This window comes from Neomonachus schauinslandi, chromosome X (genome assembly GCF_002201575.2).
Source record: "Neomonachus schauinslandi chromosome X, ASM220157v2, whole genome shotgun sequence".
Lineage (NCBI taxonomy): Eukaryota > Metazoa > Chordata > Mammalia > Carnivora > Phocidae > Neomonachus > Neomonachus schauinslandi.
Window position 1 is genome coordinate 17,178,805 of NC_058419.1, and position 17,167 is coordinate 17,195,971.

General features: G+C 43.2%; 1 protein-coding gene across 3 annotated transcripts in view; it reads left to right on the forward strand.

The window, feature by feature from the left end:
• GPC3 (glypican 3) overlaps window positions 1-17,167 on the forward strand; it is a 407,184-nt gene that overhangs the window by 15,363 nt on the left and 374,654 nt on the right. The window contains exon 2 of one of the 3 annotated variants that reach the window (XM_021684303.1): window positions 15,799-15,960. The exons of 1 other annotated variant lie outside the window; for it this stretch is intronic. In XM_021684303.1, coding sequence (XP_021539978.1) covers window positions 15,799-15,960 — 162 coding nt within the window. The remainder of the gene's footprint in view (window positions 1-15,798; window positions 15,961-17,167) is intronic. One more of the 3 variants, XM_044911673.1, reaches the window with a different exon arrangement.

The following is a 17,167-nucleotide window of genomic DNA, read 5'->3' on the forward strand; positions in this document are numbered from 1 at the left end:
AGTCCTGGCTAGGAAATATAAACTGTGAAAGTCACACATATATATGAACCTCAGGCAAATTTATGACTTGTCAGCCTTTTAAGGTTAAATTCTTAACCCCACATCGGGGCTGGCTTTATATGTGGAGTCCGGCACATTCCTCTGGGCCACTGAACACCCCCCACCCCAGCCCCAGCCCTTTACTTAACAGCAGCTAATGGCCTAATGAGCAAGAAGGATTTCTGCCTCTTATCAGCTGCCTAAACAACAACAGGAAGGCTGATATACAGAGTACGGGTCAAAACCCGAGTTCTCGAACCAAAAAAACTACAGGCACAGTTTAAAACTCTGGCTCTGTGCAGTTATCGATACCTATCAGCGAAGGAGCCGGACACTTGAGTTCAAACAAATAGCAATAGTTGTCAAAAGTATGAACAGTCTAATTCATTTTGCTAATAGTTCGTTCCTTCTGTTTAGTTCTTCTATAAATAGCCTCCATATAGGCTTTAATGAGCTTTTAGTTTGCGCCTGGAGGTTGTTATGGTCATGCGGGGGTGTTTGATTGGCAGATGGTGGGGATGGAGGCAAGGATATTTATGTTTTGGCCCAGAGTTTGGAAGGGGTGCCAAATAAACGTAAATAGATATCTACTACTACTTTTATTTTTTTTTTCAAACCGAGTTTTGGAATAAATATGCACTCAGCTTGCCACCGAGTCGGAGAAAACTTTGTGCCTCCTCATATCGTACTCAGACATTTTTGAGGAGAAAGAGTCCTTGCCTATTTGTTAGAACCACTTGGAATCCAGGCTCAGACTCACATAGAATAAATATTTTAGGGCATTCAGTGCCCATTATAGTGAAAGCCCCTTGACTTTCATCTTCTGCATTTGCATTTTTTCAGAGACAATAATGAAAACTTTTTTTTTTTTCAGATTCCGTCTTGTTGTTGAAAATCCTATTTACATAAACAGGCATTGTTGTGGCTTAGGGAAGAATGTGGGGTCCCATTCTTTAGCTCCCTGTATATCTTTGCTAAGGCTTGTCTAAATAGAAGTAATGATGCTTTAGTCTAAGCAGCTTTTCTCATTTAGGTAAGCAGGGTGGTTTGAAATTTCAGTTTACTAGATAATTGAGTCTCTTCTTAATTATGTCAGGCATGCAGGTTGCTCTCTTGATAGTAAAGACCCTAAAAATCTAGTAATCTCCTCAGGCATCCGTTTGGTAATAAAATCCTGTGCATTTTCAGGGGTTAATTTTCATGACAATTGTTTGTCCCCTCCCCACCCCCACCCTCGAAGAAATCCTGCTATCTTTTAGGGCCTTGGTCTCCTCACGTCCGCCAGAGCACACTTAGCAATATATGTCACGGTGTTGCTGGAATTACTGGATCTAGAGGAAATTTAAATGTATTCAGATTCATGCTCATTACACAACTTTCATTTAGAGTTTTTAATAGCCTTGTCATATTTCTCAGAAAATCATCTGCCTGACTTTGCCAGACTTGGTTTTCTGCCCTGAATGAAAAGCTGAAGATCAGCAAAACTGGAGCCTAACTATCCCCTATTCGATCCTTTAAATCAAAAAAAGAAAAAAGAAAAGAAAAGAAAGGAAAAAGAAAGAAAATCTCAGAGGTCATCTGGGGCAGAGTGAGGTGGGAAAAACCTAAAAAAAAAAAAAAAAAAAAAAAAGCCCAGGCCGCCTTCACATCTGCTAGTCATTCCCACTGGTGTGACTTCAATTCAGTGAGTTTTTATTGAGCACCTGTGGTGGGGGCGGTGCTAATAATCGTTAACATTTATTGAGCCAGGCGCTGTGCTAAGCCCTTTATGGGCAACATCCCATTTAATCCTCACCATAGCATTACCAGGTGGGTAGCATTATTTCCCCCATTTTACAGATGAGGAAACTGAGGCTTAGAGAGGTTTAGTGACTTGGCCAAGGACAAATATTTTTCTGAAATAGTCTTATTTCAGAATAAGTCTGGTCCCGGAGCCATGTTCCTAATCACTACTCTTGCGAAGGGCTCCACATTTCTGGGAGTTACTCCTGAAACCAGTTCTGAGAACCCAGACTATGTGAGATGCTGGGGATTCAAAGCCAAGCACTCCACTCTCCCTGCTCTTGGTGGGGGAGACAGACAGGTAGACAGATGTGGACCAGGCACAGAGGGGGTCTCCCGATCCGTGGAGGGGAAGAAGGTGGGCATGGGGGCGGGGAGCCGTGGCTTGAATCTGTGGGAATGCTGTGTCCTGAGTGAGTTCAGCAGCCTGGGGGGCGTGGGCATTTGATTTTCCTGTTCAGTGAAGGTCATCATCTAGGAGTTGAACTGCCTCAGTGATTACATCAACCTGTTTCCATCATGGCCCCAGCTAACTGTAGCATCAGGTACCTTGAACCCAGCACTGCTTAGACACGCATGGTCAGCACGGTTTGGGACCTAAGTGGCTCCATAGTTCCTGTGTCACAGTTTCTCTCTGATTGCTCTTCTCCCTTACAAAAAAAAAAATAAATAAATTAAATGGGGCAGATATTCCTGAACCAACCTGCTGTGGTCTTGAGAGCGGGTAGTTTTCTGAAGGTCTGAAAGCAGGTCATTTAAGACTGGCCGCCCACAGGGAGACCCCAGATCCAGGTTGGGTTCGTGTAGCTTGATGTGGAGCCCTCCTGGCATTGCCTGTTGGAGCCCACATGGGGCTCTGGGGAGCTCTTTATCTGCATCACCCACGGCTTGACAGAAGAATGAAGTGACTATTAACAATTTTTGAGTTTTTCAGTGAAATCATGGGAATGGAAGCAAAATCCCCAGATCACTTGTTTGGGTAATTTATTTTTGTTTTTCATAGCTCCCGAAGAAAGCAAGGAGGAAAACAGTCACCAGTGAGCATCATTGAAAAGTCTTCTAGGTGTTGCATTAATAACTTAGATTTTCCTCGATTTGGGGAGACGTTTGGTTCAGGGTAGTGTGGACGCACCAACGTGTGTGTTTGTGCATGTGAAAGAGAGACAGACGGACAATATCCTTTAGCTTTCAGTCTCACTTACCAAGAACTCCTTGGGTCTTCAAGCTTCCTATAGTTGCTCTGCAACGGTTTGCTTGCCAAGACCCCTCCCGTGCACTTTCTCTTTCATTAAATCTCTTCCACAGAAAGGGGTTGCCACCAAGTCTAGACTTCAGTGACATGTAGGAGGAGGGCCAATTAGTGGGGATTTTGATTCCTATTACATGAGGGTGAGGCAGGGGGAGGAGGAGGAAAATCTGTCCTTCCCAGTCCTTCAGATTCTCAAGTTCTAACACAGCAGTATGTGGAAGATGTATAAAATTACCGGAGCATTTACACAGCTATTCCCCAAGATGGCATAAATGCCACAGCACTCGTGCATGTCAGTGTAGACACTCAGACCAGCTGAAGGGTAGGAAAAGGGAAAAGATCAATAACGTGGCTTCTCCCTCAGGGATCAAGAGTGAGTGTTTGATTTCCTTGCAGTTGCATTTTGCTCAGGTGCAGTTCGTGTGTTTACTAACAAGGCAACCGACCCCCTTTTCCACAGGTTCCTGTCGTCAGGAAGGAGGAAAGATAAAATAGAGGGCACCGATTATTTACAGTGGCTGAGAATGTAATTACAAGGTGCAATGGCTTGAAACTGAAATTTAGGTTAGCCATTAGAGCTGGGAGAAGCATCTTAACAGTAAGGGCAATTGGGCGTCGGAGAGATTTGCTTGGGAGCTGGTTAAGCAGTATCTCCCCGAGTGCCCAAGACTAGGAGAGAGACTCCAACCAAATTCGTGGTTGGGCTGGAGGCCCAGGTGGATAGACATCTGCCATTGTTGCCTGGCTCTGTTTGTGACTACTTGCTTGGGGCTTGAAAACATTTCTTCATGTATCTGAAATATGCCTAGTTTGTGAAGCATAAGAAAACAAATGCAGTTGAGCAGTGAGAATGAGGCGTTTGGATTGGTCTGAGGATCCCCCCTTTTTAAAAAAGATTTTATTTTATTTGAGAGAGAGCGAGCGAGCGCACAGGGCGGGGAGGGGCAGAGGGAGAAGACGAGAATCCCCAGCAGGCTCCACACCCCAGCGCAGAGCCCAACGTAGGGCTCAATTTCACGACCCTGAGATCATGACCTGAGCTAAAATCAAGAGTCGGGCACTTAACCGACTGAGCCACAGTCTGAGCACCCTCTTAACAGACTTTCAGAAATATGGGCCAAGGACGGAGGCAATATTAGCATTTTTTGCTTCTATAAGGGCTTCCTCCTTCTTATAACATGGGACTGTTGTTGTTCAAGTTACATTTGGGCTCTGTCGGTAGGACTTTCTTAGGGCTGACCCTAGATAAAATTTGGTTTGAGTCTCTTATCTTTTTAAAAATCTTTCCTTCCTTTTTGACATTTCCCCTCATCCCCATCCAGGTGTTTTGGGTTGCCTGCCCACTCCCTTCTTTCCCGTGCTGTATGAAAATCCCAAGTAAACTCTTTAGCCTCGAGGTAATAAGGACATTACTCCAGGGGTGTTGCACTTTAAGACAAAACCTGAGGAAATTGCCTAACCAGAGTACTGACTCCGCCATGATGAAGCATTTTGATACTTGTAGGTGGGGTAGAGGGAGAGAGTGGGGGTGTTGTTAGCTTCCTAGGGCTGCCATACCAAATTGCCTCAAATTTGGTGGCTTAAAGCAACTGAAATTTATTCTTTCACAGTTCTGGAGGCCAGAAGTTCAAAATCAAGGTGTCAGCAGGGCCACGTTCCCTCCACAGGCTCTAGGGGAGGATCCTTCCTTGCCTTTTCTGGCTTCTGCTGGCTCCAGGCCTTCCTTGGCTTGTGGGCTGTGTCCCTCCAGCGTCTGCCTCTGTCTTCACCCGGCCTCCTCTTCTCCGTGTCTCCCGCCGGTGTGTCTCTTGTAAGGATGCTTGTCATCGAATTTAGGGCCCACCTGATTAATCCAGGATGAGTATTCGTTCATTCATCCAACAAGCTTCTGTGGAGTATGTATATAGTATGTATTTACATACTATGCCATGTCAGGGAGTACAAGGATGGCCAAGATATAGGTCCTGCCTCCAGAAATGTACAATTTAATGGTAGGAATATGAAAAGTATACCAATAGCTGTAACACCTAGATTGCAAAATGCGATATTAGAGGTACAAAGTGTGCTGCGAATTCTGAGTTGACGGCTCTTGGGGATTATTTGGTGGGGAGGGTAGCCGGGGTAGGGGCGGCAAACGTGATGAAAGAGACACTATGGATGAGAAGGTTTGAAGAGCTGAAGCTCAGCGAAGGGCACTCCAGGGACAGGAATAGCATGAGCAAAACAGGGAGGCTGGAAATGGAGCCATGTGTTTGTGACACATGAAATAAGTTTAATTTAATCCTCAGAACCATGTCGAGAGGTAAGTGATCTTGTCCCCATTTTACAGGTAAGGAAACCAAGGCTCAGAGAGGCAGTAACTTGCCTATGATCACACCGCTGTTAAGTGGGGTTCATACCCCCCTGGTCTATCTGGTTTCATAGGTCCTCCCTTTGCCGCTGTGTACCATCCCATCAGGAAGCTCCCTGCCATTAGTTGGTCTCTGGAGACAAAGGGCTATGTAGAAGGGAATGTGGTTATTACACAGAGTGAAGCGCTGTAAGCCTGAGTCGTTGGCCTTGGCCCCATATCTATGTTCATGTAGAGCCAAGCGCTATTGACAAAGCCTTCCTAGAAAGGCAGAAGCAAATCCTTTGCCTTTTTTTTTTTTTTTTTTTTTTTTTGGTGTCCTCCCAATGCCCAGTCTAGAATGGGCTCAGTGACTATCAATTGACCTACAGTTGGGGAACACAGACCCTCAGCTCTGAAATTACCTTAGCCAGGCCTGGATTTGAGAAGGTATTTGGGTAAGTCACACAGCTGATTTGGTAGCAGAGCAGGTAAGAACACTTTATAGTCTTCTAGGTAGGGAAGGGCTCTTCCTCCCGCCTCCGACGTGATTTCATACACAGGGGAAAGGGCCTAGCGCTCAGATTGACCCTAGGGTGTTGAAATTCTCAGCTATACTTCAGGTCTGCATATTTGAAGATTGTATCTGAGAAATAAAAATTATACATCTCCTGAAAGATGGGATCTCAGCTACTTATCTGAGTAGAATAACAATTAGTGAAAGAGTGACTCAGGGAGACAGGGAAATTGCCTTAGTTTAGTCCCTCTGGCAAAATTCTAAACTAAAAGGTTTTGTTTTTTTTTTTTATCCCAACTGGCATTGTTCTCCAACCCAATTTTGTTTTTATTAGGACTTTCCCCCGTGTCTAAAGAGTATGTGAGAGAGAGAGAGACCGAGATCTTTATGTTGGGCTCTGAGGACTCTTCCTTCATTTTCCCTGGAATACCACTCTTCTAAAAGTTGCTGTAGTAGCATCAGTTAATCTGATCTAGTTCCTTTAAAGCTGAACTCTCTTGAAGTTCTGGCATTGGTTTCAAGTCAAAGGGGAGGGCATCAAGCCCAAACCTCAGCGGGCCCCTGGAGATACAAAGATGAGTCAGTCAGGGGTCTTTACGTCAAGGAACTTAAATCTGGTGGAGATAAGCCATGCAGATGTAACTATGATGCAAGTTAGAGTAGAAGTGTCTTCATAAAGGATGCAGAGTGCTGTGGGAATTCAAAGGACAGAAAGCTTGTGGAGTAAATCTCTTTCTGCTCCCATAAACACTGGTTCCTGTGAGAATCCAGTCCAAAGATAAGTAGGAGTCCATTATACCTCAGTAAAGCTGGGAAAAAAGTTGTAAAGATAACAAACAAACAAAAAAGAACCAAAGATATGTGGAAATCATCTTGTAGCAGGACTCCCAGAGCTCCTCTGCATCTGGCCCTGGCCACTCTCCGCAGCTCACTTTTCCCTGTAGCCTTACCAGGTTTCTTGGCAGTGCCTGGCCGGGCCACCCATTTTCACACCCCTGTGCCCTTGCTCCCTTTTCTTTTCTTTCCTTTTTTCTGTCTTTCTGAGAGAGAGAGAGAGAGAGAGAGAGAGAGGTGGGGGGCGGTGCACGTGGAAGGGCAGAGGGAGAGAGAATCCTAAGGAGACTCCCTGGTGAGCGTGGAGCCCGACGCAGAGTTCAGTCTCACAACCCTGAGATCGTGACCTGAGCCGAAATCAAGAGTCAGACACTTAACTGACTGCGCCACCCAGGCGCCCCCTTGTTCCATTTTCTTGAAGGGTTTTTAAGAAGGAGAATGATGTGATCAGATATGTCCTTTAGCAGTATCTCTCTGGGGCTCGGGTGGAGGAGAGCCTAGTAGAGGTAGAAAGACCAGTGTGGAGGCTCTTAACAGCTGTCCAAGTGAAAAGAGGCGGGTGACGAGGGACATTTACAAAGTAGAACCAGGGGCGCCTGGGTGGCTCAGTCGTTAGTCTGCCTTCGGCTCAGGTCGTGATCCCGGGGTCCTGGGATCGAGCCCCGCATCGGGCTCCCTGCTAGGCGGGAAGCCTGCTTCTCCCTCTCCCACTCCCCCTGCTTGTGTTCCCTCTCTCACTGTCTCTCTCTCTCTGTCAAATAAATAAATAAAATCTTTAAAGAACAAACAAGCAAACAAACAAACAAACAAAAAACAAAGTAGAACCAGTGGGATTTAGTGGCATTTGGCTACAGGGGATGAGGATGAGTAAGGTGTCTCGAATGACCTAGAGGTTTCTAGTTAGTTTGGAAGTCCATTTCCTGGACAGGGACTGTGTCCTGGTCTTTATGGTACTCCTCGGGTTGGGCATGGGCCCTGGCCCAAAGTAGGCATTCAGTAAATGTTGGATGAATGAACCGTACACCACTTTGGCTGGCTGAGTGTAATCAGTGAATTTGTATTCCCAGAGCACATGTTGACTGTTGGTTGGGAATGGGGTCCAGAAAGAACCTGTTTGTGGGAGAGTGTAGCGGTCTAGGGATTCAACCTTTACCAGGCACGAAATGGTACGCAGTTAATTGACAGTTGGCAGTAGAGATAAAAGTAATTCATTCTTTAATTCTCAGGCTTAGAGAATGGCTTATCTCCAGGGTTGCTTTAAACTCCCAGTACTCCAGTGTGGTAGCGACATTTTGGACTGCCTTTTACAGAGGCAGAGTCTGTGGTGGCCCCAGGCATGATCTTTGATTTAAAGTCTGAGCTCGTGATACCCAGGTGCGCCCTCTGCAAGGTCATGTTCTTTCAGGCTAAATAACAGAAGGGTAACCTTCAGCTGGGTTCCCTAAGATGATTTCTTCCACCAGCAGTCATCACTTTCCCCACCGGCTTCGAATGAAGTCATTTCTTTCATCTGTATTCCTATCTTGATTAGTGAGAAATTAATGAGCGTGTAAGGTTTGATTTAGATAATGATTAATTAGGGGAAAAGGCACCGTTCTAATAGCAAGTCACTATTGTATGCTAAGGAAATTAGTTAATATTTTTGGATGGCTAATTGACTTGTCCTCCGTTTAAAAAAATACCTTTTAAAAGTGTCTGATATGTTTTTTTGGTTCATTAGTAGAGCAACCTGCACTTAATCCTTTGGGTAATTAATTAATTAAGTAAGTAATCTATTACTTTCCCTACAAGTCACAAAGCAACCAGTTTGGGATATCATTCATTCTTCTGCTTAATATTTCTTTAATGATGATATTACATCATTATTTTTTTAGCACAATGTACCTTTGTTAGCAAAAAAAACAATCTGCCATTCATAAAGCAGACCTTGGCAAAGAAATGTGTCAAATCATCATGTATATATATATGTATATAGGGAAAAGATTTCAATTTTCATTGTTACTGAGCCCTGACAATTCCCCCTCTTCTGTTGTTGTTTGAATATGTTTTATCTGCTCTTAGGAAAGTATACGGAGCAAGGTGTACATTAATATTTCTTATGTTCTTTATTGTGTTTTTTTAATGGGATTTTTGACAATTTATAGTCATTAGTAAAATTGCAGTGGAGTAAAATAACCAACGTATAGAACACAATAAAGGTAATTAGAGAACTGGCAGGCTGGAAGTGACCTTGAGGGGTTGTTTAGTCCATTCCCAGTTTCAGGCTGTAAGACTCATCCTCCTATGCAGCACTCCTCTTCGCGTTATGCTTTTGTTCGAGAACCAACAGCGGACCTTTACTGCCTATGGCGCCAAGCTCACAGGTTTCTCTGCACACTCCCATTCTGCCCTGAGAAGCTAGCTGTGCCCCAGATACCAGCAGGCAGGTTAGTCTTGCCCTAGTACTCTGCTGCTGCCAAACCCATCGTACCCCTTGGCCTCTCCAAATCCTTCCCATCTAGCTCAAGTCCCACCTCTCCACTGGAAGTTTCGTTTGGCCCCAAGAGCCTCTGGTGAGCACTTATTTATCTAGCAAATGTTGTCCGTAGGATGTATTTTAAAAATCAACTTGATTGAGATAATTTACAAACAATAAAATACACCTGGGCTGAGTGAAGAATTTAATGAGTTTTTACACATGTACACACCCATGAACCCCCCCTGTCCCCAGTGAAAATAGAGACTCTTTCCATCACCTCAGAAAAGATACTGCATGACCACATACCAACTTTTACTGTTCTCTAGCTATTTTTGTGTGAAAGTCTGGTCTCTTTGTGTGAGTTTTGTATTTGTTTATTTTAATGTTGCTTAACACGTACTGTGCCAAGAAGGCTAAGAGCTTTACCCACATCATCTCACTCAATCCTTGCAACGACTCTGTAAGGTAAATGCTATTGATAATCCCCTTTTAGAAATAGGGACAGAAAGGCATGTGGGATTTAAATGACCTATCCTCGCTTGCGCGGCTAGCCAATGGTGGGGTGGGACTACATTATAATCAACTTGACAAGGGGGCCACACTGCGTTTGCTCTTTCTCGCCCATAGTGCCTGCCATGATGCTGACCTCCAGGCCATTGATACTTGCTGATTTGGAATAAAATCCAATAGAACAGATGTATTTAGACAGACCTACAGCACATTGTTCACTGTCCACTCTTCCAATTAGGGGCAGGGCTCAGGCCTGAAATGGGGTCTCCGAGTGAATGTGGGAGCCTATGACTGCAAGTTCTTGAATGGAGCCAAAAAAGAGCAAGAACCGGGCCCAAAGGACGGAGGTCAAGAAAGCAAAGCCACAGGTAGCCAAGGCTGAGACATCCCCTGACGCAGGAGTACACATCAGGAAACAGCCTCCTGTGGTCCACCTGTGGCCTAGCCTCTGGGAGGGGAAGTAACTGGTAAGGGTGCCCAGCTTGGGTACACGTGGCAAGAATCCTCCAGAGGAAAGCTGCCATAACCCAAATATCCCTTTTTAGTTGTCGGACCCAGAAGCGGACCCAGTGTGCAAGGAAGACATTGCCTCAAAATAATCAGAAATAAATTACTTTATAGTCCCTTCAAGTGAAACATCTATTTGTGTATCTTCAAGATGTTTGGAAATTGATTTTTGTGGTATTTAAAAGTATTTTTCCAAGATCAAAGTTAAGCACACAGATGTAAAATTTTTGGGGTCATCTGCCTCCACTCCCTCATTTTAGATCAGAGAGACACAAAGTTTTTTTTACCCGTGTTCTCGATCTGAGGCCCTCATTAATTCAACATTATATGCGCAGGGCTGAATGGGATTGACAGGGCATCCCAAGGAGATGGGTGTCATTCTCTGCTCTTCAGGAACGGAAAATCTAGGAGAGGAGATTATAGTATGAAGGTACTTTTTAATCCTCCAAAATAAATGGGAGCTAGCAGCCCTGTAATGACTTCAGTTAATTTTTTTTTTTTAAGCATCTGGGAATGCAAAGTTATTAAGCTCCAAAGACTTGAACCTTTCTGGCTCATTTGAATAGTCAGTTGCTGAGCCTTCTCCTCATCTCCAGCCCAGGATATATTGCTTGTCTCTAGTCGCATTTCCCAGCCGAATTCCATTTTTACATAAAAAATAAGCACCTCTCTGGTGAGTGTGGTCAAGGATTACTTTTCCTTTCCATCTAATAAAGGAGTTATTTTCCCTTAACCTTCTTTTGTTCCTGACATTCTTAAAGAATGCTTTGCTATTTATTATGTCTTTTATAGGTTGCATCTGATTTTTTGAATTGGCCTTTCTGCTTTCATTCATACAAGTATGTACCAGTTCTGGGTGTACCTCCTTAGTTATTTGCCCTTGGTTACTTTTAATTCATCTCACTTGAGATTTGGTTTCCAGAGTAATTCTTTGTTTCGTTGATGAGGATTCCTCTCTAAATTCTTTCTCTACTTCTTTTGGTTCTGCTTTGTTTCTTTCATGCGTCTGTTCCTGCACTGAAATGGTTCTATTTCATTATTGTCATTTCATTTAGGCATGTCTAGTTCTCCTGGCCCACTTTGTTCCTTATGTTCTCTTGTGCTGGAGCTTATTTTAAGCTGGCCTGTGAGTTATATGAAATTTACTTAAAATGTTTTTCCCTTTGGTGTATATTCCTCTCCTTCCTGGCTTGGAAATTCTGAATTCGTATCAGCTTATAGATGTTTTTATTTCCTCAAATATATAGCTAACTCTTAGCACCCAGATCAGTTGTCCTGGTTTATTGATTGATCAGGTACTTTTAACTGGGAGGGAGGATAGGTACATAGGATATATGTACATTTCTTATATCTGGATATAACCTACATCTTTCTTCATGACGTCTGACATCTTTCCCCCCAAATTCTCACTTGACATTTTGTTCTGTTCAAGATGTTTGGCTCAACGAATTCTTGAGGTAGTGGGAGTTTTTACAATGATAAGACTTGACCAAGCCAGGGAAGAGGCCACACTATGCAAGCTCTAAGTTACTTTATGAGTTATCGTATCAAAGGCGAACCAAACTGATGTCATGGTGATTCAAAGAGGTGGTCCTGGGTTTCTGCAGGTACACTGAGTGGTTTGTTACCTTCTAAGACCCAACAACTCATAGTACCGCACAGAGGAAAGATCTGAGCCCCGCTATTTTATGATTCCCACTAGCTAGAGCTGGTGGCAATAGGAACATTATCAACAGCTACCCTGCCAAATAAACCCTACTATTCCCGAAAACTGGAAGTCCTCACCAGTGGAAATTTAGAACACAAAGAATTTTATTTAGAACATTTAATTTTATGAATGTATTCAAATACAGATATTTTAAACACACATGACTTAGGCATCAGTTTACCAAGAAAGTAGATGAAACATTGCCAAACGGACAGGAACTTGGTATATGGCAAGTATGGGATTTTCCTATCTATGCGTATGTCCCAACCAACCTTGTTTAAATCTAGATTAGCCACTCTTCCCGAAGGGGACTCTTTCCCTTCGTGGTCCAGTAAACCGCATCAGTTTCTACTCCTAGAATAGCATTACATTTTGTAACCTCATGTAGAAAGAACACAGCGAGCTGGAACTAGCTCTGTTTTCTTTTTTCAGAAGATAATCATAAAGCCTTTAAGCTTAGACCGTATTTAAAATTGGTTTAAGGCTTGTCTATGAGATTGACATTTATAGGAGATAAATCTGAACTCTGTGTCTCCAGACCCCAAATTGTATTTTGACACTTTAAATATCACCTTTCCATCCAGTGCTATAAATTGCAGTGCTGGATTTGGTTTGATAATATGTATTATCTGTGCTCTCCGTTGACGACTTTTGTCAGCTCCCTTGAGGAAGGGGAAGGGGAGAGCTCGAAGTCCATACCCTGGACTCCCAACAGTGATGTCAAGTGAGGCAACACTTGATGCATTTCATTCCTAAATTAAGAAAATAAAACTTGGACACATACATTAAGGTCATGATTAACTGGAATTCCTAGGGAAATAAGATGTGATAAAGATAAATTTTCTGGTCACTTAGGACTAACCAGTCTCTCACTGCACACCCTGCCCCCTATTTTTTAAAACCTCAGTTGTTACAAAGCTGTCTAAAATGTCTGCTTCTGCTTTCCTTCAGTAAGATTTGATGTTTATTACAGAACCTTACTTTGCCAAAGACCTTACAGGACTTGGGGGAGTCTTCCCTCTACCCCATATACATGTTTTGTCATCCTGGCTAACTATGTTGCTTTTTTGCACTCATTTCCTATGCCTTAGGTATTTGTCTCTGTTAACCCCTTTAGATAGTGAACTCTTTGGGGTAAGGACCACGTCTGTCTTGTTCGAGGTGGTACCTCCACCATGTAGCACAGTGCTTGGCACATAGAAGAAGATGCCAGTATGGCACTAGATGTCTAAGGAAAACCTTTGTGAAGGAAAATGAGCAGGGAGCTGAAGGATGCTGGAAGAACCCTCACACTGTGGCACAGGTCTGACCCTGTGGCGGAGGAGGGAGGGAAAGAAGGAAGGTAGAGTAGGAAGAATCTTTGACAGCAGTACAGTTTTAAGAAAGTTTTGTCAAGGTCAACGGGGAGTCCTTGAGCCCAAATCCCTGTCAGCAAAGTCCTGTGTCTCACAGACCTTAGCATCTTTGTTGTGCTCCGTCATCGGCTGGGGCAGCCCCTGGGGATTGTGGCTCGGGTACAACACGGTGGTGAGTTCAGAGCACGGCAGTTGGGGCCATTCGTCAGTTACACGCAGCACAGTAGGAGATCTGAGATGCGCGTGTTCATGGCCCCTGCAGAAGGATCTCAACAGATGCTGGTTGGAGGGAGAGTCTGAGTACAGTGGGAGTTGCAGAAGAGAAGGGAGACTGGACTTAATAATCACTGAGCCCTAATATTTGCTAGTATCGGTGGAGGATATAAAATCATGGGACTCCCCCTCATTTCCTTCGTCTCTCCTCAGATGTTACCTGATGGAAGAAGCCTTCCCTGACTACCCTATATAAATAGAATTGTTGCTGCCACCACCACCTACCCTATCTCCCTGACTTTGGTTTTTAAACATTAAAAAAATTAACAGCTTTATTGAGGTATAATTAACATACAATAAAGTACATATTTTAGGGGTATAATTTAATAATTTTGACACATGTGTACAGCCATGAAACAATCACTGCAACCAAAATTATGAAAATATCCATCACTCTGACAAATTTCCTCACTCCCGCCCCCTCCCTGCCCCATGTCCCCTCCCCAACAACCACTGAACTGCTTTCTGTCACTATAGGTTAATTTTCATTTGGTAGACTTTTATATAAATGGAACCATAGAGTATGTAATTTTTTTATGTGGCTTCTGTTGCTTAGCATAATGTTTTTGGGGGTTCATCCCTGTGGTAGCACGGATCAAGAATTTATTCCTTTGTATGGCTGAGTAGTAATCCACTGTATGTATATACCACAGTTTGTTTTCCCTTCCTTACTTAGTTCTATTTTCTCTGTACTACTTATCACTACTTGACTATGTGTGTGTGTTTGTGTGTATGTGTATAGTTTCTTACCTATATATACACACACACACACCATATATATACACAAACTATACATATACACAACATATATACAAACTAGATATGTGTGCCTGTATATATCTGCTGTATCCATGGTGCTTGGCACATGGTAGGTGCCCAATAAAATTTTTGTTGAATGGCTCTCATCTACTCCCCTGGCTTCACTTTTTATTCATATGCTGATGACATCCACAGGTGCAGAAATGCCTTGTGTCACCAGTGAAGAGCTGAGCACGACAAAGGTTTCAGTCATTGGGAAACTTGGCAGATGATCATTATTAACTGAGATATAGAACACAAAAGATGGAACTGTGTGTGTGTGTGTGTGTGTGTGTGTGATACATTGAGTTCAGTTTGGGGTATGCTCAATTTGAGATGCCCATGGAGTGGTTGCAGATGTGGTTTTGGAGCTCAGGAGAGAGGTGAGGGCTGTGTTAGGGAGTTCAGCAGTCATGTGGGTATAGATGAGATCATGGGTGGGGAGAGATGTAGAACGCGGGGGACGGTCAATGACATTAAAGTGACAGGCAGAAGAAGAGGAAGCACAGAAAGGCAGATAAGAGTGGTTGTAGCAGTAGGCGTGTGTGTGCACGCATGTGTGTGTGTGTGTGTGTGTGTGTTGGGGGTAGGTTCACTAAAACAAGGGAGGAGGAGAGCCTTTTAAGAAGGAGAGATTAGTCGACTGCGAGGGATGCTATAAAAGGTCACATTGGATGAGGACTGATGAGGGGTTCTGATTCCCTAATTTTGGAATAAGCGAGGAGATTCTTCATTTGGCAACTTTTTATGGAGCTGCAAAAATGAAAAGGCACTGTGCATCATAAGCGAGGTGGCAAGGAAGTAGCTCAGGAGTTCAGAGGTCGGCATTTGAATAGTGCTAGAATGTTGTAGTTGTAAGGGATTTTGGCGATTGTCTGAATGTTAATATTGTCCTCTGGTTGTTTCCTCTGTGAATCTTACCCCAGACCTTTAGTTAACAACAACAGCAAAGCTTTGATATGATATTGGTGTTTTAACCATTTATCCCAAAAAGCCACATTGGGTTGGCAGACATACATTTCATTAGGAAATCATAACCGGAATTTTGAAAATTGCCTCTTGGTTGTGCTCTCATTCATAAATTATAATCAAGAAAAATAAATTGTAGGAGTGAAGATTAATCTTTTAACGGACAAATTAAATATCGGTGTTCAATGACGTATACTTGGTGCTATAAATTAGTTTGTGCAGAATTTATGAGTCAAACCTAGGCAATTAATTCTAATGGTTATTCAAAAAGAATCAGTCATAAAGATAATTGGGAGAAAGCAGGGATTAGTTAAGATAAACACTAATTTTGAATAATCAAGATTTTACTGTATTTTTTAAAAAATGCATTGTCTTGCCTTGTTCGCTTCATTTATGTGTGTGTGTGTGTGTGTGTGTGTGTGTGTTGTGACATTCTGCTTACTGAAACATGAAAAACTTGTTTGTTTCAGGATCAGATCTGCAAGTATGTCTCCCCAAGGGCCCAACATGCTGCTCCAGAAAGATGGAAGAAAAATACCAACTGACAGCACGGTTGAACATGGAACAACTGCTTCAGTCTGCAAGTATGGAGCTCAAGTTCTTGATCATCCAGAATGCCGCAGTTTTCCAAGGTGAGTGCTGAGGATCATTTTAGATGTGCCGCCCTACGGCATCATTCTCTGGGCGCCGGGCTTTCAGATGCTAAGTATAATTTATAAATTACCATGCCAGCATTAATGCTTGACAGAGAAACCTCCCAGTGAGAGCTTCTGTTTAAGGAACAACACAGTTTTTAGAGACGCTGTGTTTCACTCTTTGGAGAGGTGGACATTGTCCAAAGTCATTGTCCAAGGACATTCTGTTTACCTGTGCGTGGAGGCTGCAAATCCCTACAGAAAGGGTAAATGATATCTTCTCTCAACAAGCCCTGAAGACTGGTTTAAAAAAAAAACAAAAGAGGTTGCTTAAATACCAGTTTTCTCCAGGCGTGGGTTAGATGCTTGTGGAGCACGCCCTAACTCCTTCTGACCGCGGGGACCATTTCCAGAGAGATCAGGAGCTTGACTCGACAGCCCTACGTTTTCTCATTTGCGTGAGTGGTTACCCCTTCTTTCTTTCTGAGTCTCCGTCCTTACTACACCTGTGTGTGACTGTAAAAAGAGCTGTTGTGGCATTTGCCAGAATGGGTCAGAAATTCCATTTCTCCTCACTAACTTGCAGGACTGTCCCAGCAGGATGGAGAGTACCTCCCTCGACTCAAAGACCCAGCTAGGAATGACGGTGATAAAGTGCTCTATATGTATTCATTCTTTTAATCTTCACAATAACCCTACGAAGTAAGTCTTATTATCAGCATCCCCATTTAACGGATGAAAAGCCAAGGCACAGAATGGTTAAGTAACTTGCTCAAGGCCACATAATGAATAAATGGTGAAAGCAGGATTTGAAGCCAGGCGGGCCAGGCTCTTAGAGTCTTTTTTTAACTACCTCGATATGCTGCCTCCTGGGACGGGAAATTAATTACAGTTATTGGGGCTTGTTTCTATCTTTCCTGAGGCATGGGACACCAGCTACCTTTTTCTTGCTCTACAGAGAATTGGGGTCAGATAGAAAAATAACGCTTCTGATGACTTGATGTTCCAAATTTGTAGGTTTATGGCACCTTGATAAGGATTGACCTCTTTGAATTTTAAGGTAGGTTGATTATAGCTTATTTTGTGTATTACAAGGAAAATCTTAGAATTAGCTAAGAAGATTATTAAAATTAGCTAATAAAGCATACATTCATAATAGTTTTGTGGGTCAAAGCCTCAGGGGATGTTGGGTTGATTATATGAA